We start from the raw sequence: 26,652 nt of genomic DNA on the forward strand, positions 1-26,652 counted from the left end.
ATCATTATACAATCATCTTCAAGAAACATGGCCACTGGAACACAGCTTGGCTGGAGTTCTTTAAGGCTATATTCAGTTTTTTTTTTTAATTCACTTTTGATGGATTTCTTGGATTTGGTGGGACTTGAGCTGGGTTGGCGGAGGGGAAGATTCACCAAGATGGGAGGAGCCGGGAGGCTCCCAGCAGGTGGGGTGGGGCTGGAGATTCCAGGACGGGGTCTGCAGAAGAGAGACCTTGGCCAAATAATTTTGGGAACCTCGGGGTTAAAGGTTTCCTGGAACCTTTAGGATGTGAGGCTCTGTTAGGGCCTATGGCTCACATTTTGGGGAACAGCACTGTCCTCTCAGAGCTGCCCCCCAGTTCTCTGTCTGGCTGTGGAAGCCCCTGAGCCTAAGTCCTTAGCTGCCTAGAGGAGGAGCAAGTGGGGTTCCTCGCCCAGAAGGCGGAGCATACCATGGTGGAGCCCCGGGAAAGGAGGAGGGGACTGGGATGGCTGCAGGCAGGCAGCGGGGGTGGCCTTGGGCAGGCTGGGGAGGCAGTCCTTCCCTGACCACACCCCCAGCTTCGGGGACCCCTGTGCCCTCCCCCCCATCCCGTGCTCGCTGTTCCATTTGCAGGCTCAGGGTCCTCTGGTATGGCAGGCAAGCATTCTTGCCTGCTGAGCCACCATGGCCCACCCTGTGGTCACTTAATTTTACTGTTTTTTATGGCAGCCACAGCTGGACAGGCTGCTGATCCAAGTGCGAGCCTTTTGCCTTTTAATTTATCTATTTTTAAAGTTTCTCCAGTGCTGGCCAGGTGGGTGAAGGTTTCCCGTTTGGTAGCTGATGATCTGGAAGCTCAGAGGGCCCAGGCAGCTCAACCCCAAGGGGTACTTTTAGTCTTTTTATTTTTGGTGCGCTTCAGAGCAACAGTGGCCCAGGCTGCTGGTTGCTGTTTCTTCCTGTCCAGGCAGCTGCCTGGCCTCGCTCTGCTGCTAAAGTGCACGGAGCTGGTACCTGAAGCTTCTTCACCTCCAGCAGCCTTCAGTCTGCCAGTTGTGAGCTCCCAGGGACCAGTCTGGGGGTGCTGGCTGCAGCTCCCGGGTTGCAGAGGTTCGGAAAGGAGGGAGCCTTGTTGAACCTCTCTGGCAGGGGGCAGTGATAGCCCACTTTCGTAAAGAAAGTTTTAATAGCCGTACCCACACAGATACACGTTGCCTCAAAGGCAGAACTGATTAATTACAACAGTGACTTTATGGCAGAGCCTATAATGTTTACTGTCCATTCCTTTACAGAAAAAAGTTTACTGATCCCTGTTCTACAGAGTTTAAGGAACTGCCCCCACCCCCACTCCCACCCCACCCCTCCCCACAAGGATTCTTCCAAGCACAAAGGGCAGAGGAGCTGCCCTCCTTATGTATGAGTGTCCCGTGGAGTAGATTTTGGGGGAAGGACAGCTCCAACTTCATATTCTGTTGCTATTTTTTCATTTAACAAACACTCATGGAAACAGCACATGCCGTTCATTAAGTGCTAACACTGCACCAGGGACTATTGAGTGCTTTGCTTGCTAGGTGGACATCATCCTCCCGACAGCCCTCCGACGTGGTACCTTTGTGAGCATCCCTCTTTACAGAGGGAAACTGAGGCTCAGGGAGGGCAAGTGACACGCCCCAGGCTGGCTTTCGGAGCCGGTGCTCTTTGCCCACAAGGCTGCACTGCATGGCAGAGCTCCTGGGGTTAATAAGATTCTGCTGCTGCCCTTGAGAAGCTCACAGCCCAGCATCCACTCCCCGAGCCTCCTTGCACTTGGCAGGGGCTGGGTCCCAACTTCTCGTATGACAAATGTGGTGGGTGCCATAGCCACCTATGAGCAAGTCAGGGTGGGGTCAGGCAGGGCCTGGCAGCGAAGGCCACTCACTCTGTGGCCGTGGGTGAGCTCTTCTCCCTGCCCAGCTCTGCTTCTTCACATTGCTTCTTAGATTTGCCTACATCCTGTGGGGGTGAGCCTCAAAGGAGAGGGAAGGAATAAAAAAACACTTAGGCACACATCTCAGAGCACTCAGGAGGCTCGGCTGTGAGCCCCCTCTCTGCTGAGGGCACTCCCTTTCCACCACAGCTGCATTTTCTGCAGGGATGGGGATAAATTGAGGGCCAAGGCCAGCCAGGAGGGCAGGGGAGAGCCAGCAGCTATCAGGCACCTGCGGTGTGCCAGGCTGGGGTGCTGGGGCAGGGCTCTGGGAAGAGGCCACACGACCCCTGTCGCACTCACCACTGAGCAGGGCCGAGTGGCCATGAAACCCAGGCTGTTTCCAGTTTTTGGGGTGTGGAAGGCAGCCTGTAGGGTGTGTGGGAGAAGGACAGGGCCTTGGTGATGATTGGGAGTCTGTGGACTGGTGATTCGGGGCCCTTTTCGCCCCCATGCTACCCTGGGTCTTGTCTTCAGATACAAAATTATATCTTCCTGGATGAATCGCCACCAGTTCCAATATTTTCCTACCTCGGGCTCTGCCTCTTCCCAAAGGTCCCCCCCCCCCCCACCCCCGGTGGGTCTGTCCCTGCCCCCATGCACTCCAGAAACTCAGGCTGTATGACAGGGGCCACGCGAGCGTGGGTGGGTTCAGCGGTGGTGGCTGCAGGCCAGGACTAGCAGACTTCGTTGATGATCCTCACCCCTCCTAGAACGCCTGAGTAATTTCCGTTGTTTTTCTGTTCCTGTAACTCTGCTGCCCGCCCTTCATCCTCTCACCTTCGTGAAGCACAGAGTTTACTCCTTAAAGCTAGGATCCCGGCTCTCCCCTCCTCCCCGCCCCAAATAAGGAAGATTGGAAATGGAATCACCGTTTCTTTCAAAATAAACAGCGCAAACCTTTTAAAGCCTCCAAACAGTGGGCAGCAGTCCCCAGAGCACATGGCCGTGGCTCAGCCCCTCTGTTTCCCGCTGCCACATCAGCCCCGAGGTGGCCCCAGAATGCGACAGATGTTTAAAGCAGGACTGTTGCCCCATGTGCCTGGCCAGGCTTTAAACAGTTTCTCTGCGCATATCCTCACAGCAGTAGCTGAGATTTGTTGGACACATCCTGCCTGCCAGACAGCGTGCTAATTCCTATCTATGTAATCCTATGAAGTAGCAGCTAATAATACCCCTGTTTTACCAAGGCAAGGAGAGATTAAATAAATTGCCCAAATTCCGGGGGCGAACAGGTGGTGGGGCCAGTGTCCCTGGAGCTGGACCTGGGTGTGTCCAGCCCCGTGGCTGCACCCTTCTTCCCCAGAACCCAGGCCTGGCTGCAGTAGGTGGACTTTAATAAGCTTTTTAATACTATTGTCTTTAGGTGCAAAGTTATGTCTTCCTGGGTGAATCACCACCAGTTCCAGTATTTTCCTTATTCATTTTTTATTATTGTTAGGATCTTAAAAAAAAGTCACCCAAGCCGGCCCAGGGTTTCTCAGCCTTAGCACTGTTGACATTTTGAGCCGTGACTGTTGTGGGGCCTCTCTGCCGTGGAGGCTGTTGAGCAGGCCTCCCTGCCCTCTGCCCACTGGATTTCAGTGGCACCCTCATCCGGAACTATCTCCAGGCATTGACCGATGTCCCCCAGGCGGCCACGTCCCCCCGGGTGAGAAGCTCTGCCGTGGCCTAACGTGAGCGAAGGAGACGTTCAGAAGCAGGTTGGGGCCTGGACCCCTGAGGGTCGCCTTCTCCAGGGTAGCACCCACAGGTCTTTTCAGCGGCCCCAGTGCATTGGGAACTGGGAGAAGTCCTACCCTGTCTCATGGCGCTCACAGCCCAGCGGGGGCATGGGGTGAAGGTGAGAAAACCCAGAGGGCAGCCCGCAGGTCATTTCCCAGGCAGCCTGCATGCCCGCAGCGTGCTGGGCACTGCACCTGGCTCGCAGGTGGGGCTGTGGACGGGACAGGGCGCTCATGGAGCCTGCGCCCCAGGGCGGGAGCCCGCGGTCGGCCAGCAGCCCAGCGTAGGGTTGCGTTCCCGCAGTGCGCCCGGCTGGGGCGGAAAAGGAGGCGGTCTGGGGCGGGGCAGCCTGGAGGCCGGAGCTGGAGTGAGGCCAGGGCCCACAGTGCTGCCCAGGTGCCGGGGGTGGGCTTTGGGGCTGAGGACGCCAGGGGGTGGCGGGCTGGCTTCTGGACCCGAATCTGGCAGGCCGAGCTCATCCCCCCAGAATCCGGGTTAGAGCCAGCCGCCTGGCAGGGGGGCCCTGCCGAGAATGGGGTGCTCAGCCTTTGGGGCCAGATGGCCACACAGTGCCACTCCACCCAGGGTCCAGCCTTGTTCCTCGATTGAGGATTTGACATAATTGAAGGGTGTCATGTTCTCCCTTGTGCTAAGTGGGTGACGCTCGCTTGAGCCCCAGACAGCGTCCCTGGCTTTATCCCGAGCGTGGGAAAGCCTGGCCCCCCTCTTGCTGTCTAAGCCTAAGTGACTCATTCAGTATGTCTGAGGGACATTGCTTTTTTCCTGGGGTCTTGCCCTGTTGATCAAGCATTTAATTCCTTGCAATGACTCCTGCCTTGCGGCTGATGAGAGGGCTCCAGATTGGCCTGGAAGGGAAAATGCCGGCCTGGAGGTGCAGTCCGTAACTGGAGTTCCCTCGCCCAAGGCCTGGGAAGCCCGAGGCGCCTGTCTGCTTGCTGCCACCAGAGGGCAGCCGTGGGCTCCAGTGGAGCCTCTCCCCGGGAGTTCTGCAGCCTCCAGCTTCTTCCATGCTCCTGGGGATTGGGGTGATGACAGCTGGGTCCCGGGGTCCTGGCTTCCGGGAAGGTTCCGGAAAGGGATCTTGTTCTCTTTTGCATAAAGCAGCTCCAGGAGTGAGGCAGCAGGGCGGGCTAGGGCAGAGCAGAGCCAGGGAAGCTGATTGTCCCTGTCCATGGCTCTGTCCTCCCCAGGACCGAGTCCCTGGGCATCTTCCGAGAACAAGAGCATGAACCGACTCCACCCCTTCACCCAGAGGATGGGCACCGGGCCATTTCTCTTTGGGTTGGCTTTTTCCCCCTGCTTTCTGCCTAGACCTGGCAGAGCTCATGCTTGGCTCAGGGCTTGGCACAAACCTCAACTGTGGTGTTTGAACCAGGTGGGCTGCGTGTTTTGTGCACGTATTAAAATGATCTACCTTATCAATAGACGAGTAGAACATATGGAATAAAAAATAAATAATAGGGGGAACAAATGTTAAAATAAATTTAGTTTGAAATGCTGGTGATCAATGAAAGGGAGGAGGGGTCAGGGGTATGGTATGCATAATTTTTTTTTTCTGTTTTCGTTTTATTTCTTTTTCTGTTGTCTTTTTATTTTTCTGAATGGATGCAAATGTTCTAAGAAATGATCATGATGATGAATATGCAACGATGTGATGATATTGTGAATTACTGATTATATATGGAGAACGGAATGATCATGTTAAGATGGTTTGTGTTTCTTTCTTGTCATACTCTAAAAAAATTTAAAAATTGATAAAAAAATTTTTTTTAAATACATTTTTTAAAGTTGCTAAAGCAACATATACTCACTGTACCAAAATCAAACAATAGAGAAGAGAGCGACTGTGTTTTCCAGGGGGATCCCCAGCGCTGGCAGGTTGTCAGAACTTTTCAGGGCCATGTGCCTGTTCCCCCAGCCTGCAGATGGTTATGGGGAGAGGGGAGGCTCTGCGGAATGAGGAGGTGCCTTAGAAAACCCAGCGTGCCACTGGTATGACCCGTGAGGGTTGTGTTCAGTCACTAATTTCGTCTTGTCCTCAGCAACCACCTGCTATCTGCTGGGCAGGGGGAGGGCAGAAAACAGATTGTTCTGCTGAGGGGGTGGGGGGGTCGGGGACTGCAACTGCCCCACTATCAGTCCCACCTTAGAAAAGGCGCCACCCCATTGCCCACCTGTCCTCAGTGCCACGCAGGGAAGTGTCACAGCCTTTGGCGCTGGGGGTGGAGAGGAGAGTTTGATATCACAGATGATTTGGGTCTGTGTTGGGAGTGAACCGCTTGACAACTGTTTAAACTCCGCCTGACCTTGTCCCCAATCCAGCCCTCCAGCTGTTTGGACCGGTTGGCTGTGCCCTACTGGGTCTTTGACTGGAAACCTCATACACAAATAATGGTGCCAGCCCTGAGATGGGAACCTCTGGTCCGAGCCGTACATGCTGGTATTTGTTTCTGTTCTGCTCAGTGATGAATTCTGTACAGTTTCTCATGATTCTCTGTTTCAAATCAAATCAAACAAAAAATATTTGTTGAGCATTTACTGTAGGCAGAATACTGTGTTAGGCTCTGAGTACTCCAGAGTATGACTGTAGGCAGAATACTGTGTTAGGCTCTGAGTACCCCAGAGTATAACTGTAGGCAGAATACTGTGTTAGGCTCTGAGTACCCCAGAATATGGCTGTAGGCAGAATACTGTGTTAGGCTCTGAGTACCCCAGAGTATGACTGTAGGCAGAATACTGTGTTAGGCTCTGAGTACCCCAGGGTATGGTTGGTTTAATAGACTGTGGGCCTCTTATGGATAGACCATGCAAGTCATGCATCACTCGTTCCATCTCGTTCGCTCCAGCAGTGTTTGCTGAATGTCCCGTGTGAACAGGGTGCATGAGCAGGCATTTGCTTGGCTTGTAGCAGATGCTTTGTAAGGTCTTAGTAAATTGAGTGCCTCAAATTCTGGAATTCAAAATTGTCAGAGGAGAAATGTGTAATAGTGCCGGGTCAAACGCTCTCCGGGGTCTTTTTGGTTAAAAGGGAAGTCAAATCTGATCTCCTTGGCCCCTGCCATGAGCCCACCCTTACCCTGGGGTAAACAATCTCCTGGAACAAGAGGCATCTTTAAGGCTTCAGTTCTCCTGTTGGAAAATGGGGATTAATGCACATACTCAGTGATGACTTACTTTGCTTTCTCTGCACCAAGCACCATGCCGGTGCCTGGGACAGTGAAGTGGGCTCCACCGAGTTCACAGAGGCTGCTGCAAAGCCCAGCTAGGTGAAGCCCCTGACAGCTCTGCACTGCTGCCCGCTTGATGCCGAAATGGAGGGGCCTGACACCTCCTCCCCGGGAAAGCACCTGGAGACCACCCTGAGATGAGCTCTTTTTCTTGACCCATCAATGAATGCACATCTCCTTATTTCTGTTCCTGGCTGATCAGGACTTACTTTAGTCAGAATAAGTGGCTTCCTGGCTTCTCCCCACACAGCCTGTCTCTGGGCCAGGGTTTGTTTGAGGCCCTGTTTGGATGTTGTTGAAAGTGGGCAGCTTTGCTTAGAAAGGTCAGCGTGAGAGATGGAAACAAAGACATCTTTGAAGCTGGCCTCTCTGGGCAGCCAAAAATGGCTCCCAAAAGCCCCAGCTCTCCCTGGTATGGACAGCTTTAGACACAGCATGGGATTGCTCAGGTTTGTGCCATCTGGGAGGAGGAGAGGCCTGAGAAGTCCCCACATGGTTTCTCATTTCCCAGAGGGGTAAGTGGAAGCAGAGGGTATTACAGACACCTTGAAAGGGGTTAGTGTCAGGGTCAGTCCCAAGCCACTCCCTGTCCAGCCCTGGCCCCTGGAGCCTCTGTGTTGGTTTTTCCCTTTAAGTACGTAGAATAAAAATTGGGATTTACCCAAAAGATACCTCAGAGTGATTACATGCTAAAGGATTCCTGAGAGTTTATTTAAATACTAAAATCCCTTATAGATTTGGAAATAGTCAAAATGCAAAACTTTGGGGACGTGAGATCCTTAAAATGCAGGGCTGATTCCTTACCTGTGTGTGTGCTGAGAGGCTCTGCCCTTCCCACGCCCCCCAGGCGATGCCAGTGCAGGGCCTGGGAGCCCTCGTGAGTGCTGAGGGTGTGGAGACCGAGGAGTGACCCTGAGCGGCCCTGGAGGAGGTGGGGCCGAGGGAGGAGCACCTCTCCCTGCAGTGGGGAGGACGGAACGCTGTCACTCCTTGGCTCCGGTGTTGTGGGAGCCGCCCGGGCCAGGCCTGCCAGGGCGGAGGCTGGCAGGGAGCCTGCAGAGTGGAAAATCACCCGCAGTCCGGGGAGCTGGGGCCACAGGGCCTGGGGCAGCCTGGCTCGGCCTGCGGCGTTGGCCCAGCGGTCAGGGCAGGGCACTCCAGCCAACTGAGTCCCCGGAGTCAGCCATTTCTTCCCTCTTGAGCTCATGTGGTCACATATCTTCTTTTATTCTTTCTGCTGGGGGCGGTACAGGGCTCTTTCCTCAGCTGGCCTGTGGCCTGTGTCCAGCTTTTGGGGATCTTATTAAGGCCTCAATGGGGCTTTCTGCTCAGGCTTGTGGGGACTCAAGCATGTCCCTGGGCTTGGTTTGTCCAACCTGGAGTGTCTTAATGAGGAGTCCTATTCTCATAGCATGGAGGGATGGGGGTGGAAGGAGAAAGACACAAAGCTGGAGGACCCCCTCAGGCATTCCCCGCCCAACTCTTTAGTTCCTTGACTTCCATGCAAGATTGTATGGTAAGTTAAATTAAAATTATGATCTTTAAGACATAAATTAGAAGGGAGAAGGAAAATAGCTCGTGTTTGTTTCCCGTGCGTCTACCACATGCCTGGATGTGTTTGGGGCTTCGCATATGTTCCTCTTCCTGAGAACAGGGAGGTGATGAGGAAGTGTCTCTTCTTGCAGATGGGGAGACACGGCTCGGGGGGCACCTCGCTTTCCCAGGTTTACAGATTTAGGTTATGGCCACCAAACTGGGGTTTCTGTCTCTAATCATCCCTTCTGAAACCCTGGCTTTTTGACTAGGAGGACTAGAAGACACGAGATCATCAAAACCTGGGGTTCTCAAACTTTGTTCCACCTCAGAATCCCCTAGAGCCTTGTTAAAACTAATCGCTGGGCCCCACCTCAAAGTTTCTGATTCTGGAGGTCTCGGTGGAGGCCTTAGAATTTGCATTTCAAGTAAGTTCCCAGGGAAGCTGATGCCCCTGGTTTGGGGACTGTGCTTTGAGAACCACCCAGCTAAACTGTCGTCTCTCAGAGTGTGGGATGAGTGCCTCCCTTGGTTTCAAGTGATACACAGACTAACCTTTTAAAATAAATGGCTGAATTTATTATATATTGTCCAAAAAAAAATAACTAGCACACCAAACCCATGATTTCCAGTATCTTTGATTAGGGTGGGATATGTACTGAAGTAAAAAGAAAGCAAGTATAAAGAAAAGTGTTAAATGAATAACAGAACTGGTGATGTGCCCAATGGTAGCAGAATCGTGAGTCGTAAACAAAGAGCAATGGCCTCACTCGAGAGAAGACGTCGCTGGTCCTGGGCCCCAGCTGGGCAGCAGCAGCCCGGGCTAAGCCCCCTGAGGGGCTGCCGCTCCTGTCTTGCTTGCCCCTCTGTGCTGGGGGAGGTCTTTGGTCTCCATTCTCAGCCCCAGACCAGGGACCGTGTTAACAGTGTTGACAGACTGTGCATCTGGAGCTTTCTTGTTTGAGGCCACAGCTTCCCAGATGGCAGGGACTTGAGCTGCAGACATGATCTTTTAGGGCTCCCGGGCCCCAGACACACCAGCCCTATGTTCCTTCCGTGCACTGAGGTAGGAGGGCAGACCCGCACCACTTGCCTCATTGCCAGCTTTGGCTTTTCATACTTTGTGGTCTTTCCTTTTCTAAATTTGCTGGCCTGGCAGCCCCTGCTGTCCCTTGTGTGGAGTGATCCTGGGAACCCCTGAGTGTGCGAGAAGCACAACCCCTTTCCCTAGTACAGACGTGTACTAGCGCCTGCCAGGTGCCAGGAGCTGGGATTGAAATTCAGGAACTAGGAGGCGCACACCGTGGCGGGGCAGTCAGACCTGGGGACAGGAAATAGCCAGGCCCTGCAGTGCCTGCTTGGAAGAGGCATTTACAGGGTGCAAGAGGGTACAGGGAGGAGGGTAGGTGTGGGAAGGGACTTAGGGACGGCTTCATGGGGGAGGTGATATTGGAGCAGGTGTCCGAAGGGTGAATAGGGAGAAAGCTATTCCAGGCGTTGGGAACTGTGGGTAGAAAGGATGATGAATTTGGAGCAGGTGAGGGGCAGGCCCACCAGGTGGGCCACTGTGCCGAGGTTGGGGCTGGATCCCACAGCCCTGGGTGGGTGGGTTGGCCGAAGTGGCCCAACCTGGGAAGGACACAATGGCATGAGGTGGGGCCGCTCTTGGTGGAGCGGGCCACTTTCTCAAACCCCAGGCCACAGGCCCTAGTGGGTTGTGCGATGTCCTTAGTGGTCTGCAGCCAGTGTTTTCATCAAAGGGGATGGGAGGAGGTAAAACAGCAAATATCGGAGTGAGCTGTACATAGGAGAGATGGGTGTTGTTTCAAGAAACTTCAGTTTTATGTCAGGAAGGAGTGTATCTGTCCTGGGTCTTGGCGTGAAATGTATTTCTTACGGTGGGTCATACTTTAAAAAGCTTGAAAGGTGCCTCGTGGCATAGAGAGCTGGCTGCAGGGGCTGCGACTGGCTGGTGGGGCCATCCAGGCCCCTGGTGACGCCAGCCGGCCGGCCTAGGGAGCTGAGAAAGTCGGGACTGAGACAGTGAATCTCAGAGTTGACAGCATGCGGCCAGTGAAGGAGAATGTGAAGTTGACTCAAGTGAAAAAAAGCTTTGGATCGAAAGAACATCTTGTTTGAAATAGTGTCGGAGCCCATCTGGTTGGTGGTCAACTATAAGCCCAAGTTGTTGGGGGGCTTTGGGAGAGAAGGGGTGCCCCTGTTCTCTGATGGCTGACCCCTGGCCCTCTAGGGTCCTGGTGCTACCATGTTGACCTTCCCACCCATAGATGGATGCTTTCTCAATAACCTCCGCCTCCCGCAGTCAGGTCTCTCCAGGGGGGTCTTGGTAGGAAGGGGACTGGTAACGCCTCTGCTTCTGCTGTCCCCTCACTAGGAACATCGTCAAAGGCATGAGGGAGCTCCGGGAAATCCTGCGGTCAGTGGAGACCAAGGCGACTCAGAACTTCAAAGTGGTAATGGGGGAGCCCGGGGCTGGTGCAGCTGCAGCTGCTTTACTCCGGGGTTGGCTCTCACTGGCGGGAGGCAGAAAGCTCAGCAGGGCCCTGGAATTGGGGTGTCAGTGTGGTGCCTGTGGCCCCCATTCTCCCCGCTGGGCGCACACTGGGCACTGTTGGTCGAAGTCGGCGCTCTTTCCCGCTCAGCCAGGACGCACCCTCAGCGCCCTTCTCAGCACAGTACTGCGGGTGGCCCCACGCTTTAGATCAGAGAAGATGGTGTCTCCCCAGGTGGAGTGCTCCCTCAGGGATTTCTGATTTTAGGAAGGAGCATCGGCTCTGCTCTCCTGCCTCTTTGGGCCTTCAAGTTAGTTTAGCTCAAACTCAGAGCGACAGCTGCTGCTAGCTCTAGAATTTTTGGTCAGAGATCAGGAAAAGCATCTGGTAGAGACAGCTCCCTGTTCCTGTGGCTTTACACTTTTTCCCCAGCTCGGCAAAAGGACCCACCACGTGCTCAGGGCTGTGCTGGGCTCCATGGGGTCAGGAGGAGGAAATGCACCCCTTGTCTAGGAGGGGAGAGAAGATGAAAGATAGAAATGGGAACCATGAAAGACTGCAGTGGAGGGGCCCTTGGGAATAGAGCAGGGCCTCCCAGAAGGGCTGCAGGCTGCACGGTGGGCAGGTGTGGCTGGGTGGTGGGAGTTGGCATTCAGGGCCAGGGTGGGGAGAGCCACCCGGTGCCAGGGTCTCAGTCCCTCTTTCTCTCCCAGATGGCAGCCAAGCACCTGGCAGGGGTTCTGCTGCACTCCCTGAGTGAGGAGTGCTACTGGAGCCCCCTGTCCCACCCTCTGCCTGAGTTCATGATCAAGGAAGAGAATGCCTTCGTCACGCAGGCACTGCGGAAGCCTCACCTGTATGAAGGAGACAAGTAAGCTGAACCTGCCTGGTTGGAAACCACCCCCTGCCCCCATACCCCATCCCACATGCCCACCAAGGGCTCATCTCTGCTGGTGGCCCTTCTCTGTCCTATGGTCTCTTCCCACTCCAACCCAGCTCACCACCTGTGGGCCTCTGGGCAGGAGCTCAGGTGAGGGGAGACTCCCATAAGCATCCAAAAGCCAAACATTATTTGGAGGTCACCTGCCTTCCTAATAGTTTTGCTTACTACAGTATTTCTCTTCTTATTTGCACCAAAAATTGAAGATCAGATCTGATCTGTGACCAACCCAGCAGAGCTTCTTTCTGGCTTTCCTCCACTCCTTGCCCCAGCCCCTTGAGGCTGTGCTGGGTGCTGGAAGGGGCATTTCTTCCCCAGGAGCATCTGCAGTAGGTCCGGCCCAGTGTCCACTGCCCACAGCAGCCTTGCAGGTCTCTAGCTTGGGGCATGTTGGAGCTGCAGGTGGTGTCTGGTGCCTGTGAATTATGCAAGAGAAGGTCACCTTACCAGGGCCAGTACTGACTTGGGCAGATGGGCCGGCGTGGGGACCAGTGCTGCTGCTTCGTTGTGTTTGATCCAGACCAGCCATTTGTGTCTTTCAGCCTCTACTGCCCGAAGGATAACATAGAGGAAGCCCTCCTGCTCCTTCTCATCAGCGAGTCCGTGGTGAGCTCCGGGGGCTCCTCGGGGGCCTCCAACCCTCTGACCCTAGGGGGTTAAGTGTGGGGCTCAGGCACAGCCACCCAGGTCCTGGCCTCTGCCTCCATGGGTGTCCTTGAATAGGGAACTTCTTGGATCTGCTCCTCACACGTGGAGCCAGTCTTGCTCACTGCTTTGGGCCTGGCTGCATGTATCAGTCAAGGTTCTCCAGAGAAACAGCACCAACAGAATATCTAGATTTATTGTAAGGAATTGGCTCATGTGACCATGGGGCTGGCACATCTGATATCTATAGGGTAGGCTGCAAGCTGGAAACTCTGATAAAGGTGATACTGAAATCTGTAGTCCAAATTCCCCAGGGGAAGCTGGCTGGCTGGAAATTCTGGCAAGAGCCAATGCTGAAGTTTAATCTGAATTCCTCTTCTACCTCTGATCTTCTTAGTTCTTGCTTCTAAGACCTCCAGCTGATTGGGGAGGCTCCACACATTGCTGAACCATGTCCTTAATTGATTGTAGATGTACTTAACTGATTGCTTGTATATGCAGACCCCATCTTGAAATACCCTCACAGTAACAAGTAGCCCAGTGATTGACCAAACAATTGGACACCAGAACCTAACCAAGTTGACACATGAGATTAACCATCACATTACGCCAGGCAGCATTTAGGGCCATGAGTCCTAAAACCTACCCCAGATGAAAAGGGACTGAGGAAACAAGTCCCAAACCAACTTTCTGGGATTGCAAGAGATGAATGTTGGTGAATGTCAACCAGTCAACAATGTATGTTGAGCACTGTACCAGCGTCTTTGGTGGATTCAAAGGAGGGGCCGAAGGAGAATGAGCTTCAGAGTCAGAAAGCCTGGATTCAGGTTCTAGCTCTTGCCGCTTGTCAACCTAGGGCCATGGGCACCACTTCCTCTCTTTGAGACTCAGCTTCCTCTCCTGTAAAATGACTATAACTCATAAAGGTAACTATACCCATAGAAGAAAATTCATTTCTTCATTCAACACATATTTAATGAGTATTTACTTTGTGCTAAGCCCAAAGTCTCTGCTCTTGTGGAGCGTACATTGTAGTGAGGGAGACAGGCAAGAAATTAATTAATGATGAAAATATACCATGCATCAGTGTGTACGTGCTACAGCACAGTGAAGCAGGGGAGGGAGATTAGTTCTGGGCAAAGAGCAAAAGTGTTAACTAGACTTGATCCCAAGGCCCGTTTCCTGTGTCTTGGGCAGGGAGAGCCGGCAGCACACACTCGGGGGCCACGGCGCCCAGCAGCCCTGGCCAAGTGCTGGAGGGCTTTGGAGGTGCAGGGGGAGAGAGCAGTGTGGCTGGGTTGCCAGGAGGAGATATGATGAGGGGTGGGCAGGACTGGTCCAGGGGGAGCAGCAGGTCCAGAGGCTTTGTCCTCTGGCTGAGGTCCCAGTGGTTTCCACGCTGGGATCACGTTGGGAACCAGGTCATTAAAAATGATGCATCTGATGTGTATGTGGTTTTAGATAATATAAAAAGATTGTATATTCAGATTACTGCATTGAACTTTTCCAGACCTAAGTTTTATAAGTTTATTTTCCTGGTAAAGTGTGTGATATAAAAATGTACAGGCTAATTTAGAGCTAGCATTGTATCTAAAACAGGAATTAATCAAATGACTCACATAAATAACCAGTTTTAGCAACCAAAAGGAATCCTTGAATGTAAGAATCTAGAGGAAGAATAAAGTGGTTAAAAGTGTAAACTCTGGAACCAATCATGGCCTGTGTTCAAATGTTAAATAAAGAACTTACTAGCTGTTTAAAAAAAAAATGATGCATCTGTGAGCCATGTTAGAAGTGGAGTTTGAGAATCAGACCCTCTGAGGTGGATGCCCGAGTGTTCCTTTGGACATCTGGGGCACGGGCTGCAGGTCTTGCTGAGAGGACTTTGGTCAGTGTGCTGCCCGGCTCAGCAGGCCGAGGGGCCCTGTGAAGAGTGTGGATATCTGGACCCAGATTCGCAAACTAGCCAGGGCCTGTTTGGTGGAGGTAGGGGATTGCTTGCAGAGGGAGCTGCTAGATGGTTGGCTTGAGGTTACCATTCACTTTAAAAAGTTAAAAAAGTGCCTCCTGGGCTTGGCTCCAATGGAATTCTGCGGATGAGCACAGTGTGTCCCAGCTTTTGGCACCTGATTTGTTCTAACACAAGGCCCTTCTCTTGTGAAGGCTGCGACTGGTGAAATAACGGTGCCAGCTCAGATCAGCTCCAAGGACTTTGCTCAGCAGAGGTGGGAAAGCCTCTCTCCTAGCTGGTGGGAAGGTCTGTGATTTCTGCCCAGCAACTTGACATGGCAGGAGAGCAGGGGCTGGTGAGAGCCTGACCCGGGTCGTTGGTAGAGTGTGTTATTTCCTAGCTCTGTGGGCTGGCAGCTTGAGAGCTGGTGGTAATTTTGTCTTCTGGTGGGGGAGCAGCAACATGAGCTGAGCATTACAGTGTTCTTGGGAGGGGGTGTATGCTGGGCACAGATGCTGCCAGATGACTCCTTTCTGAGCACAGTTGTCCTGGGGCATCAGCAGCAGTGGAAATGCAGAGGCTGGCTCTGGTCATGCAGCTGAGCAGGGCTGGGGACACATGTGAGCAGCCCCTGAATGGGAAAACCACCGACCTGTGTTTTGATTTGGTTCTTGCATAAGCAGAGCCATCATGGGGTCTCTGATGCTGTCGGTGGGCCTGTTGGACTCTTCCTCGGAGGCAGGAGAGGAAGCCAGGGCGTGAAGTCTCAGCCCCCTGTCTTTATGCTTTGGGCACTTACCTGGCCTCCCTGGGCCTCTCTCAGGCCTCCAAAACAGGAATGATCATCCTCGAGAAGGTCATGGCCTGAACTGCAAGATGCCACTTACGAAGTTCTCTGAAAGCCAGTTCCCTTTCCTTCTCTTGGATTGGAGCCCTGCTCACTTCCAGGATTAGAGGGGAGAAATAGGAACTGGGCAGAAGCAAAGGTCGTGCTGCCTGAGGCCCTGCAGCCAGCGGAGGGTCAGAACTGCCCTTGCATTTTGCTGAGTCGGAAGAAGAGTGGGCCCGAGAGGCCCAGGAAGCAGTAAGGACCGGGGTGAGCTACCCTGGGTGGGCCCTTATATTAGCTCACCTTCTGGGACTCAGTCTCCTCATCCACAAAGAGAGGTCAGTGACTTCATCTCTGTCCCTTCCGTGGCCTTCCTGTGAGGCCAGATAAAATGAGATAGTGGACATCAGAATTCAGCCTCTGAAAGGGTAGTCCATGGCACATACGTGCAGGATGGAGGAATGATTATTTGTAAAGGGTTACCCACGTCTTGGGCATCACTTGGGCCAACCTGCTTGGGGTAATAGAGATTCTTTCATTGACCTTTATGTAAGACCTCATATTGGCTTCATGGTCCTAAGACCGTAAGTGGGTGATGTTGACAGTGATGAGCTATTGATGATGGGTGAGGGCGGTGCGGCGCAGGTGGTTTCTTTGACTGCTCCTCCTCTGAGCTGCTGGAAGGTCGGAGGTGAATCTTCCAGCAGGGACAGTTGGAGACACCTGAGTTTAGGATTAAATGCAGACCTGAGATCAGTGCATCCCTGAGGTGGGAGACTGGGGGTGGGCCTGGGATTATAACAGTGAGTGCTCTAGGCTGGGAAAGACCAGTGGAGATATTCCACCATTTTTCCTGGAAGAGTAAGGGGGACAGTGCAAGAATACTTAATGTCGGCATATTGCCATCAGAAGCACATTCACGGCTGTTAACTGCATTTGATCTGGAGGATTTCCTGTAAAGTGGGAGTCTGAGGCTATTTAAATGATAAAGGGGAAGGAATGTGGCCGGAGGGAGAAGGGATCAGTTCGAGGCTTAGCTGCCTGTAGAGCCCGAGTGGCCGCGGGGCAGAGAACAGGATGGCGGGGCCACAGGGCAGACCTCGAGCCCCTGGGGTGGAGGCCGTGTCCTCTGAGGCCTGCTCTAACCCTGAGCTGCACGTCATTTCCTACCCGGCTGTGCCTCTCCCTCCAGCCCCCACGGCTTCCTTCGGTCTAATGGGGTTCCCCGACCCCGCCCTGTTGCCACTGGTGACCAGCGGCACCCCCAGCATTTCACAGCGGCCCTGTCCCAGAGCCGTGGGAACACTTCTGCTCCCGGTTGTCCTTTGGGGAACTGTGCTCCCCTCTTGCCCAGGTGTGAGTCCTCAGGACCCCCGAGAGGACGTCCTGCCTGCCGCCCGCCTGGTCACCGGGCTGAGAAGAGGAGCTGCTGCGATTCCCTTCCTCTCTGACCTGATCCGTACCCGGGTCTGACAGCCGCACCCCGCCCCCACCAGACGCACATCCAGAGGGGGGGGGGCGGGGAACGTTTCCACCCCACGCCCAGAGCCCCTTCCTCCAGGGCCACCTGCCCCAGACGCGGGTGGTGTGGAGCTGTGGGTGTGAACACGGGGCCGGGCGCTGGGCTCGGGGGGTCAGCCAGGCCCAGCCTGTGCCCGCGGGAGCGGCAGATGGCAGGCGTGCTGGGGCGGAGGCGCGGGCCGGGTGCGGAGGGAGAGTGAACGGAGGCCTTGACCGGGGCCTGGGGAGCCGGTCAGGGCCGGCGGCTGAGGGAAGGGATGCCTGAGTGGAGGAATGAGCGGGCGGCCAGGTGGCTGGAGGAAACCCCAACCCAACCAAAGATGGGGGGCCATGTGAGGATGGGGGGCTGCGTGGAGGGGCAGGTGGGGAGGAGATGCCGGGTCGGGCCTCGGGAGGCTGTCACAAGAAGTGTTTAGACCTCATCCTGGGTAGGGAAATTGGGAGGTGGGGTCTGGCGGGGGCCAGGGATGAATTCCCCTTTGAGGCCAAGCCCAGCAGAGCTGAGGCCTGTGGGGACGGCCGGCCCCTCTCCCTTGGCAGGGGCGGGCCCCACAGCCCCTGCCCCCGGCCCGCCTCTCCCTACCCCTGCGGATGTGCCACCTCAGCCTGCCCCTTCGTCAGCCCACACCAGCTCAGGGGTGCCTCGCTTGCCCCACACGGCTTCCGTTTTTCGCAGCCCCCACCCCCCTGACTCCCCCTGAAAGCAGGGATTGCATCCCCCTGGCCCTGTCTCATTCCCTTCCCCGCCCCTCGTTGTCCTGGCGAAGGCTGCCTGGCCCCAGCCCGTTGGCGAGTGCTGGGCGTTGCTAGCCGTGCGGGGGTGGGTGGAGGGTGGGGAGGACATTGCTGGGGACAGAGACCTGTGTCCCTGCTTGGCTTGCTGCAGCAGCTCCTGCTCAGCCTCTCCTTAGAATTTCTTTTCTCTTCCTGTGTGGGTGGATTTTCTGGCACTCCCCCCACCCCCTACGTAAGCCTGTGGGGCACCCGGCCAGCTCTCATTTACCAGGATCCCCTCCTAGGGCTGGGCCTGGGGAGTGGGCAGTACTCCCTCCTGTGGCCAGGGGTGCAGCTGCCGGCACCCTGGCCCTGGCCTGCCCCACGGCCTCATCTCCCCATGGATGAGTCACTTCCTTGGGTCTTGGAGGCATTTTGGCTTCCAGAAGCCTCCATGAGAGTGTACTTCAGGCCCTGGGAGGCACAACACACCCAGCGCCTGCAGTCCAAGGCTGCTGGACTTCTGGCCTCTCCGGCCACTCGCCCCTGGGAGCTTAGGTCCCTGATCTGTAGGAGGGGAAAGTAGTTGTGCCCCGAGGGAGGTGGGGAGGACTGCCTGGTGGGTGCGTCTGAGGAATGGGTTTGAAGAGGCAGTGGCTCCCCTCTTCTTCAGAAGACCAAGTCCTTGCTTCTGCGGCCCTGTGTGGGGAAGTAGAGGAGGGTGAGACCCCCCACACACACACACAGAACCGGGATGCTGGAGGGAAAAAAAAGGGCAGGGGAGGTAGCAGCCAGCAGACTGTCTGGTCAGAGCCCAGCTTTGCTTCAGCTCAGGCACAGCCCCCGGGGTGTGGGTGGGGAGATAGGGGGCGCTGTCTGTTTCAGGCCCCACCTCCCCAGCCCATCCCTTCTGCCCCCTAGCCTGAGTGCTGGCCCTTGGTGTGGGTGTAGGTAGTGGGCAAGGAGTGGAAGGAGGGACCCGAGTCCTTGATGGTTTCAGGTTAGGGACCTGGGAGCTCCCCTTCTTCAAATCGTAGAGAATCGCCCACTCATAAAGCACGTTTCCCTCTCCTCTCCCTCCCTGGGCAGCCATCTGGCAACTCTGTGAGCCACTGCGATTCTTAAGTGCTGGATGCCAAGAGCAGAGTCCTTGAGTGCAGGGAGATTCTTTAGGGAGGGGCAGCGTGGACAGCCAGAGGGCGTCAAGGACAGGTCTGGGCTGGATGCAGAGGTGACCGGGACAGAGTGGCACGTCCGGCTCCTTGTCCACAGGGCCTGGGGGCAGGGGTTGTGGTGGGAGAGAGGAGGGCACTGAGGGCCACAGCAGAGCCGAATGTGATCGGAAGCTCTCGCTGCTGGCGAACAAGTACAGACACACCAAAGACCTGTCCCTCATGCTACTGGCCTGTGTGCCTCAAAAATGCCGGAGTCAGGGAAGACGAAGAAAGGCAGAGGATTTCTAGGTAAAAGGAGACTAACAAGACAGCAGCTGATGGCCAGGAATGATCCTGGATTGTGTTCTGGAATGAGGGAAAATAAATTACCATAATGACATTTAATGGCGGAGGGGATGAAATTTGAATCTGGGTGGAGCTCGACGACATGCCGTTATGAAGTTAGGTCCCCTGGATGTGGCAGTCCTGTTGTCATATGCAGAACATCCTCTTGTATTCTGTGGCAAAGGGGCCTGTTGTCTGAACTGACTTGCAGTGGCCCAGCAGGATAACAACACAAGCAGTCAAGTTAGAGGCAAAGCAGGGGTACTGAATGGTAACAGTTGATAAGTGCAGGGTTGATCATTACTGTACTGTTTTTGCAACTTTTCTGTAGGTTTGAAATTTTTCAGAATGAACTACTGAATACCAGGTGTTTGAACCCTCAGCCCCTGTCCCCTCGCCTTGGACAGGGCTTGTGCGGGGGCGGACATGGGGAAAGGGGGCTCTGGCTGTTTTTGTCCAGCCTGAGTCCATGGGCGACGAGGTAGGGGTGGGGGGCCATGGCGTGGGGCCCTGTGGGGCAGGCGCCTGTCTGCTTTCTGCCCTCACCCTCTCCCACTGTGTCCCACCCCCAGGCAACTCGGGACGTGGTGCTGAGCCGGACGCCGGAGCAGAAGGAGGACCGGATGGTCAGCCTACGGCATGCCGCGGCCATCTACGACCTCCTGAGCATCACGCTGGGCAGGAGAGGACAGTACGTCATGCTCTCGGAGGTAGGCCACGCTGCCCGCCCACCAGTGCTGCCCCGGGGAGGCACTTTGTCCACACTCCCTGGAGACACAGTGCCTGGATTCAACCTCGGCTCTGCTGCTCACCGGCCCTGTGGCCTCAGGACAATGACAGAAGCCTCAGCTTGCTCATCTGTGAAATGGGGCCATTAGAGAACCCACCTCACAGGGCTGGAGGGAGAATCAGTACGTTCCTGTGAGAGTGAGCACAGTGCCATGCACACTGCTAACATTAGCTGTTGTCCTTTTTACCGGATGTCTACATTTTGAAAAAGCACTTTGAGAACTCTCACTTCATTTGCTCCTCGCAGTTCCTTGGTGAGATGTTAAGGATGTGAGAACCGAGGGCTGGAGAGGGTGACAGAAGTGCAAGGTCATGCCATCTGCCTGCAGCAGGGATGGCATTTTTCTGGAATTTTCCTACAGGAACCGGCCGCAGGCCTCCCAAAGCCACTTGTGGACAGGGATTTGGGCAGTCGTTACCCCTGAGGGCGTGGGCGGGCCTGGGGTTGTGGCCTGGATTGGGGGGCTCTGACTACCTCTCTCTCCCCAGTGCCTGGAGCGGGCCATGAAGTTTGCATTTGAAGAATTTCACCTCTGGTACCAAGTGGCTCTGTCCATGATGGCCTGCGGGAAGGTAAGGTCCAGGGGGTTGTGGAGTTGCACACTCACTCTGGGGGGGTTATGCCGTCCTCTGGCCTCTTCCTGGAGGCTCGGGCGAAACTGGGGGTGGAGATTCCGAAGTGTCATCCACCAGCAAATTTTCATCTCCAGGGAAGTGAGGGGCACAGGGAGGGTGTGTGCGAATCTGGTGTCCACATGCGGCCCCGGCGTGCGAGTGGGAGTTCCTGGGTGTTTTCCTCTGAGTGCCTGTGCAGCTGGAGGGACGTCGTGGCATTTCTGCTGGCGAGCTGCTGGGTGCGGCTGCACGAGATGCAGGTTCCAGGCAAGGGAAGCCCAGTCTCTCGGTGGCGGTAGTACTTGCCCTGCCCGCCAGGGAGCCCTGCCCAGGGTCCAGGACCTTTCCAGGAGGGAGGGGCTCCAGTTCGGAGTGGAGCAGGGGCTTCCACCAGGGAGTCTGGAGGGAGAATTGGGAGATGGATGCCACGGGGGCCCTGGGTCAGGGCCAGAGCCAGGAGGCACTCTGGCCAGAGCAAGAGTTGACGGTATTCCTGGTGGCGTCGCTCCACCGAGCCCTGCTTCAGCATCCCCAGGTCTTTCCTCGGATCCGAATGACGCTTACATAAGCCTCTATTTTAAGCAGAAGCCTTTCCGGAGCTGGGGGCTGAGGGTGTTGGGGCTGAGTGCTGCGAATCCAGGAAGTAAGGTGGCAGGAGCTGGCCCTTTGTTCCAGGAGCTGTAAATACCCGGAGCCCTTTCATGGGGCTGAGGGAATTCCCCGCCTCACCCCCTCCGCGGCCCGTCTGTCCCTCCTTCCATTTCTGGCCCCATGGTGGTCTCTGAGCAGGCCCCCCACCCCCGCCCCGGGCTTGGCAGCGCCTCCTCCAGGAGGTAAGGAGAGGCTGGGAAGTAGCGCCCAGACCTGCGAAGAGAGCCATCCGGGACCCCTGCCCACATTTGTGCCCACCTCCTCCATCCCATCAACCCTGTCCCTGCACATCAGGGACTCGTCCTGGCCCACCCAGACTCAGGAGATGAGAAGAGCCCACCTTGGAGCATGTCGTGTTGGGTTTAGGTGGAAGCGGGGAACTGGGAGGAACAGCCTCCCTGGCCAGGGAGAGAGCAGGGACAACTCCCTGGCTGGGAGGATGCACCTGTGGGGGGTGAAGGAAGGTCTGGAAGGCGGCCTGCTGGGGCAGCAGGGAGTGGACGGAGGAGGTGTGGGGAGCTTATACACAGCCTGGACCAGCTGCGCACAGAGGAATGTGGCAGCCCCACCCCCCATCCCAGAGTCAGAGAAAGCTGCCCCTCGTCTTGCCATAGGGAGCATCCAGGAGGAGGGGAGCCCAGGCCCCCTATCCTCGAGTAGACCCTTCTGAGGAGCTGAGGAAAGCTGGGGACGCCTCTTCCAAAAAAATGCACTGCACACAGACTTTGGCTTTAATTTCTGGGGGAGCTCCTGGGAGCACCCCCAGCATCAAGAGGTGACGTCCCATCAGCCTGGGAAGTCAGGAGAGGCAGTCAGGTCAGAGGCATGCAGGTGCACCTGGCACTGCCCGAGGGCCCTAGGAGCTGGTTTCCCCACTGGCACCACCTGAGGGCCCCAGGAGCTGGTTTCCCGGCTGGCACAATTGCAGATGTGGCTTAAGTCTCTGAGTCTGTCTGGGTGTCAAATGGAGTCAATGATGGCTTAGGCAGTGGGTTGGAGTGATGGGTGAGTTCCTCGTGTGTGGGCCCTGGCAGGCTGGAAACCCAAGGTTACCACCCTCTAGGGCATTCAATGAGGGGCAGATTGTTCTGGAAGCCTGTTCTCTAGCCCTTGAGGAGCCCTGTACAGGAAATCAGCCTGCCCAGTTGTCCCAGGCAGAGAGTGGCCAGACCTGAGGCGGGCATTGTGGTTCCCCAAAGGGGAGGCCGGGAGAATAGAAATATACCTGGCTCCCCCTGCCCCCACCACAGGAATGATGTATGGGTACCATGCCTGATTTAGGTCGTTCCTTCCCTTGGTTTCCTCCGAAAAATGCATAGGCTGTGTTGCTAGGTAACCAGCACGACAGAAAAAGAGCCCACTGCGCAACTGCCGAGTCCTCAAATGGTTCCTTAAATAGCATCATTTTTTGTTGGGGGTGGGGGGACGAGGGATGGGGGGAGCAATGTGCAGGGTTAAGGGTAGAACATCCAATGTTTCAAGGGTCCAGGGGTCACCAGCCCAGAGAAGGACAAGAGGAGAGGCCTGGGGCTTACGGGGTGTGCAGGCGGAGACCTGGGTGAGCGAAAGCCACCTCCGAAAGACCTTCCTTTCCCCTTCCCAGAGCCTCTGGGCTTTTGGAGGGAGAGAGCACAGGGCAGGCTGGGCTTGTGTGCTGGGAGTGGCATTTTCAGGAGAGTTTGGGGAAGAGACAGATGCCTGGCAGCTCCTTGAAGCCAAGGCAAGCCCACTCACCCGCCTCCCCGCCCCAACCACGCCCGGCCCCTGTGCATCTCCCAGCCTCTTCGCCTTGATTTCTTGCCCTCTTGTTTCCTGAGAGAACTGTGGGTGAGGTGGCATGTGTCTTCTCTCCACATCCTTTCTGTGGACTCTTGTAGGCAAGAGCCATGCCTCTTCCCCCTTCTCGTGGTATTGCCACGGCCCCTTACCCAGCCCGGGGCTCAGAGCAGGTCCTTAGGAAAGACACCTGCGAATTAGCCCAATAACCTGACCCAGGCCCAAGAGCGCGGGGAAATCTGCCCATGTCTGTGTCTGGGGTGGAGAAGGGAGGGGATTCGCCAGGGGGGCCCCAGCTCTGCATCTGCTGCACTGTGCCAGGTGAGGTCTGCCTCCAGACTAGACGGTGAGTTCGGGTACCTGGCCCACAGGAGGGCCCGGAGCGTGGGAAGTGACATAGTTTGCAGACGTTCACCCTCTGCTGGGGGTCCGGGTGTGCAGGATTGTGTACCTAGAAATGTGCTGGACTCAGAAGGCTCCAGCCCTGAGTGTGCGTGTATGTGTGTGCACATTTGTGTGCACTGCCACTGGATATGCAATTACCTGTGCCCTGTGTGTGGAGGGGGCAGGCGGAGCAGTCTCCTCCCCGGCTGAGGCAGTCAGCACAGAGGCAGCAGGAGGTACGGTTCAGAGCACAGGTTTTAGAGCCACACAGTGTTCGACCTGCCACTCATGGGCTGTGTGACTTTGAACAAACCGCACAACTCCTCTGCACCTCAGTTTCCATATGTGTGAAATAGGAACATAATACCCACCTCATGGGAGTGTGGAGAAGATGAAATGGCTTGATGTTTGTAAAGGTCTTGAAACTGGGGCCAGCACACTTTTTCTGTAAAAGGGTCAGAGAGTAAACATTTTGACTTTGTGTGCCATATGGTCTCTGTCACAACTGCTCCACTCTACCACTGTATCACGAAAACAGCCGTAGACAACACGTGAATAACAGGCATGGCTGTGTGCCAATCAGCCTCCATTACCAAAACCGGCAGAGGGCCAGCTGTGGCCTGCAAGCTGTCGTTTGCTGACCCGGACCTAGAATAATCCCCACCGCACAGAGGGATCCAGCTAAGCATCAGCCACCGTTCTTCCTCTTAGGACCGTCAGTGTCACGGTCAATGTCTCCATCTGGCTCTGGCTGCTCCCCTTCCGCCCTTCCCCCGCCCCCGGCTGTCCTCGCAGATTGAGTCTAAAGCCTTGGGGGTTCCCCAGGTGCCTGTTTGGAGGTTCTCTCTGGCTCTGCCAGCTTGGCTTCTCATCTGCACTCTTTCTCTGCCAGCTTTCCCTCCCCCCACTGGTGGGTGGGCCATGGGGTGGCACACAGGAGGGCAGGCAGGGCCGCTCATTTAGGAGGACCAGGCTTGACATGCTGCAGGAGCCCCGTTGGGTGTCCTGCCCTGCCTCTGAGACCTCGGGCAGGATTGGCCTCGTCTGGTTACCTATAAACTGAGGGTGTTGAACTCAGGGTTTGAGAGAACCCATTTCTATCTCTGAAAAGTCTGTGGTTCGCGGTCCATCTGCTGTCATGTCAGCTCCTCACCACGTTACCTGAGGACACTAAAGGGTCACAGCCGCCCAGGGCAGGATTCGCCACCAAGATGGCCTGTGCTTCTTCCACTTGGGTCTTCCTCCTGGCTCTTGGAAGGACGGGGGTACAGAGCAGGGCCTGGATGTTTGGGGGCGCTACCCCCGCATGGCCAGGAGGTGCTGCAGGGCTGTGAGTGACGGTGTTTCCTGTCTTTCCGCCTGCAGTCGGCCTATGCTGTGTCGCTGCTGAGCGAGTGCATGAAGCTGCGGCCCTCGGACCCCACCGTGCCCCTGATGGCCGCCAAGGTCTGCATCGGGTCCCTGCACTGGGTGAGTGTCCTCGGGCTGCAGATGGGCAGGGCCAGGCCCAGGCGGGCATGGAAACGGGGGTGTGTACGTCTTGGCGGGTCTGTGGGAAGCATGGGGAGCCGTGAAGCACAAAGGCCTGGGGTGGGGAACACTGTAGCCTCCGTCTCCAGTGGCAGGTCCTCCAACTCAGGATGGTGTCGGGTTTGCAGTTCAGCCTTCAAAGGTGGTCTCTGGAGAGTCAGAGGCAGGGAGCGTAGAGGTGCCCCCACAGGCCAGCAGAGAGCAGTCATCTGAGCTTGGTGTTTTCCTTGGAGTTTTAGAGGCCCCAGTTTCCCTAATGTCCCAGTGCACCAGGGCTGTGAGGGGCCGTGGAGTGTCAGGGCCAGCTCCCGGCAGCATGGGAGGGTGGCCACCTCCATCAGCCCCTCTTCTTCCTCTGGGTCGCAGCCCCCACCTACTTAAGGTGGGGCCCTTCTAGCACTGCTTGCTTTCCCCAGCCCCATGACCCATGAGAAACCCCTTTGCTCCCCAAGTTTTTCTGGAAGACTGTGGGCCTCTTGCATCCTGGAGGGAGGATATCTATGTGACATATGGGTGCCTCCGGATGGGGGTAGCCTACGGGTGTTGGCAGAACTCAGGCTGAGTGCTTGCAGAAAGTGGGGGTATGAGCTGGCAGATGCAGGGAGGGTGGGCTCCCTGAACCCTGGCTCAGACCCCTGCTTGCATCCAGGGCTTCCGTCTCGCAGGGAGGGGGGTAGAGCGGGGGAGGGCGTCTGTGCCCCTCCAGGCTGCCAGCTGGGCCCACCCCACCAACGGCCGCCCTTGCCAGGAAGCCCTAAATTTAGGTCTTCCCGCCGTGGAGGAGCTGTTTCCCTCCGCAGCATAATTACAGTAATTATGTGCATTCAGATTACATGGTAATAAAATTAGGATCAAATCAGTCCAAATTGAAATCAGATGAGTTAGGAGCAAAGTAATCAATGACAACATAAATAGAAAAGCCCGAAAGGAAAGTGGAACACACAGACTTGTCATCAGAATCGGGGAGAAGGGCGAGCTGTTTAACCTCAGCTGAGAAAGCATATTTGGGTTTCAGGGGCTGCTTTAGAGCCAGGACTTAAGTCAGGTACAGGTTAAGCAAGCTTTTCGGTGAGGGCCAGGAGGGGTGACCCCAGGTGTCCTTCCCTGACCTGGAAACCACAGTCCTGCGCATACCTGCATTATCATCATCTGTGTATTTCTTGAGCGCAGGAATTGTCTCTCCCCTTTGAAACCCCAGCCCAGATTTCAGTGCCTCGTGCTTGTTGAATGGATCCTGCTTACAGATGGGAAAAGTCACTTGGCCACAAATTCTGCCTTCTGTGGGGATTGTCTTCCCATCTAGATGGGGAACGTCTTCGCTTGCCAGGCCTTACACTCTGGCCACCTGTCACCCGTCGCTACCTGCTGCACCAACCCCCCCCAAGACCTCTGGGCATAGTTGGTATTAGCCAATAGCTTATAAAACGACTCACATTGCACAGTTCACAGAGCAGAAATGGGTGGGGGAGGTCTCGTTTGGTTCAGTGGTTTTCCTGGCTCCCACACCCTGTGGCTAATCTTTGCCCCCTGGGTTGGCACTGGGCAGAGAACAGATCGTGGGGGTACCAGGGACCAGGAGCAGGGAGTCCACCACTCTCTCCACCAGGCCTGCAAGAAGGATGGGTGTGCCGGTGGTGGGCAGGGTCCCCTGCAGAAGCAGGCTATGAATTCTGAAAGGTGACTCCCTCTGCCTCGGTCTTCCACCCTCCCGGCTCCTCTGGCTAGGGTCGGTCCCCAGCAGGCCCAGCCAACCGCCCTGTCAAGCCCAAGAGAAGGTGGCAGAAATCTGGGGGTGGACAATTTGGCCTGGGTTGCAGGAAAGGAGGTTGAAAGTGGGA

The 26,652-nt window shown here is 55.7% G+C and overlaps 1 protein-coding gene across 2 annotated transcripts in view; it reads left to right on the top strand.

Moving 5' to 3' along the window:
* Positions 1 to 26,652, top strand: part of TTC7A (tetratricopeptide repeat domain 7A) — a 113,800-nt gene that overhangs the window by 35,215 nt on the left and 51,933 nt on the right. For both annotated transcript variants that reach the window (XM_077134151.1, XM_077134152.1), the window contains exons 6-11: positions 10,853 to 10,931; positions 11,684 to 11,841; positions 12,453 to 12,516; positions 19,642 to 19,779; positions 20,348 to 20,431; positions 24,650 to 24,754. In XM_077134151.1, the coding sequence (XP_076990266.1) occupies positions 10,853 to 10,931; positions 11,684 to 11,841; positions 12,453 to 12,516; positions 19,642 to 19,779; positions 20,348 to 20,431; positions 24,650 to 24,754 (628 nt within the window). The remainder of the gene's footprint in view (positions 1 to 10,852; positions 10,932 to 11,683; positions 11,842 to 12,452; positions 12,517 to 19,641; positions 19,780 to 20,347; positions 20,432 to 24,649; positions 24,755 to 26,652) is intronic.

This window comes from Tamandua tetradactyla, chromosome 17 (genome assembly GCF_023851605.1).
Source record: "Tamandua tetradactyla isolate mTamTet1 chromosome 17, mTamTet1.pri, whole genome shotgun sequence".
In the NCBI taxonomy this organism is placed as follows: domain Eukaryota; kingdom Metazoa; phylum Chordata; class Mammalia; order Pilosa; family Myrmecophagidae; genus Tamandua; species Tamandua tetradactyla.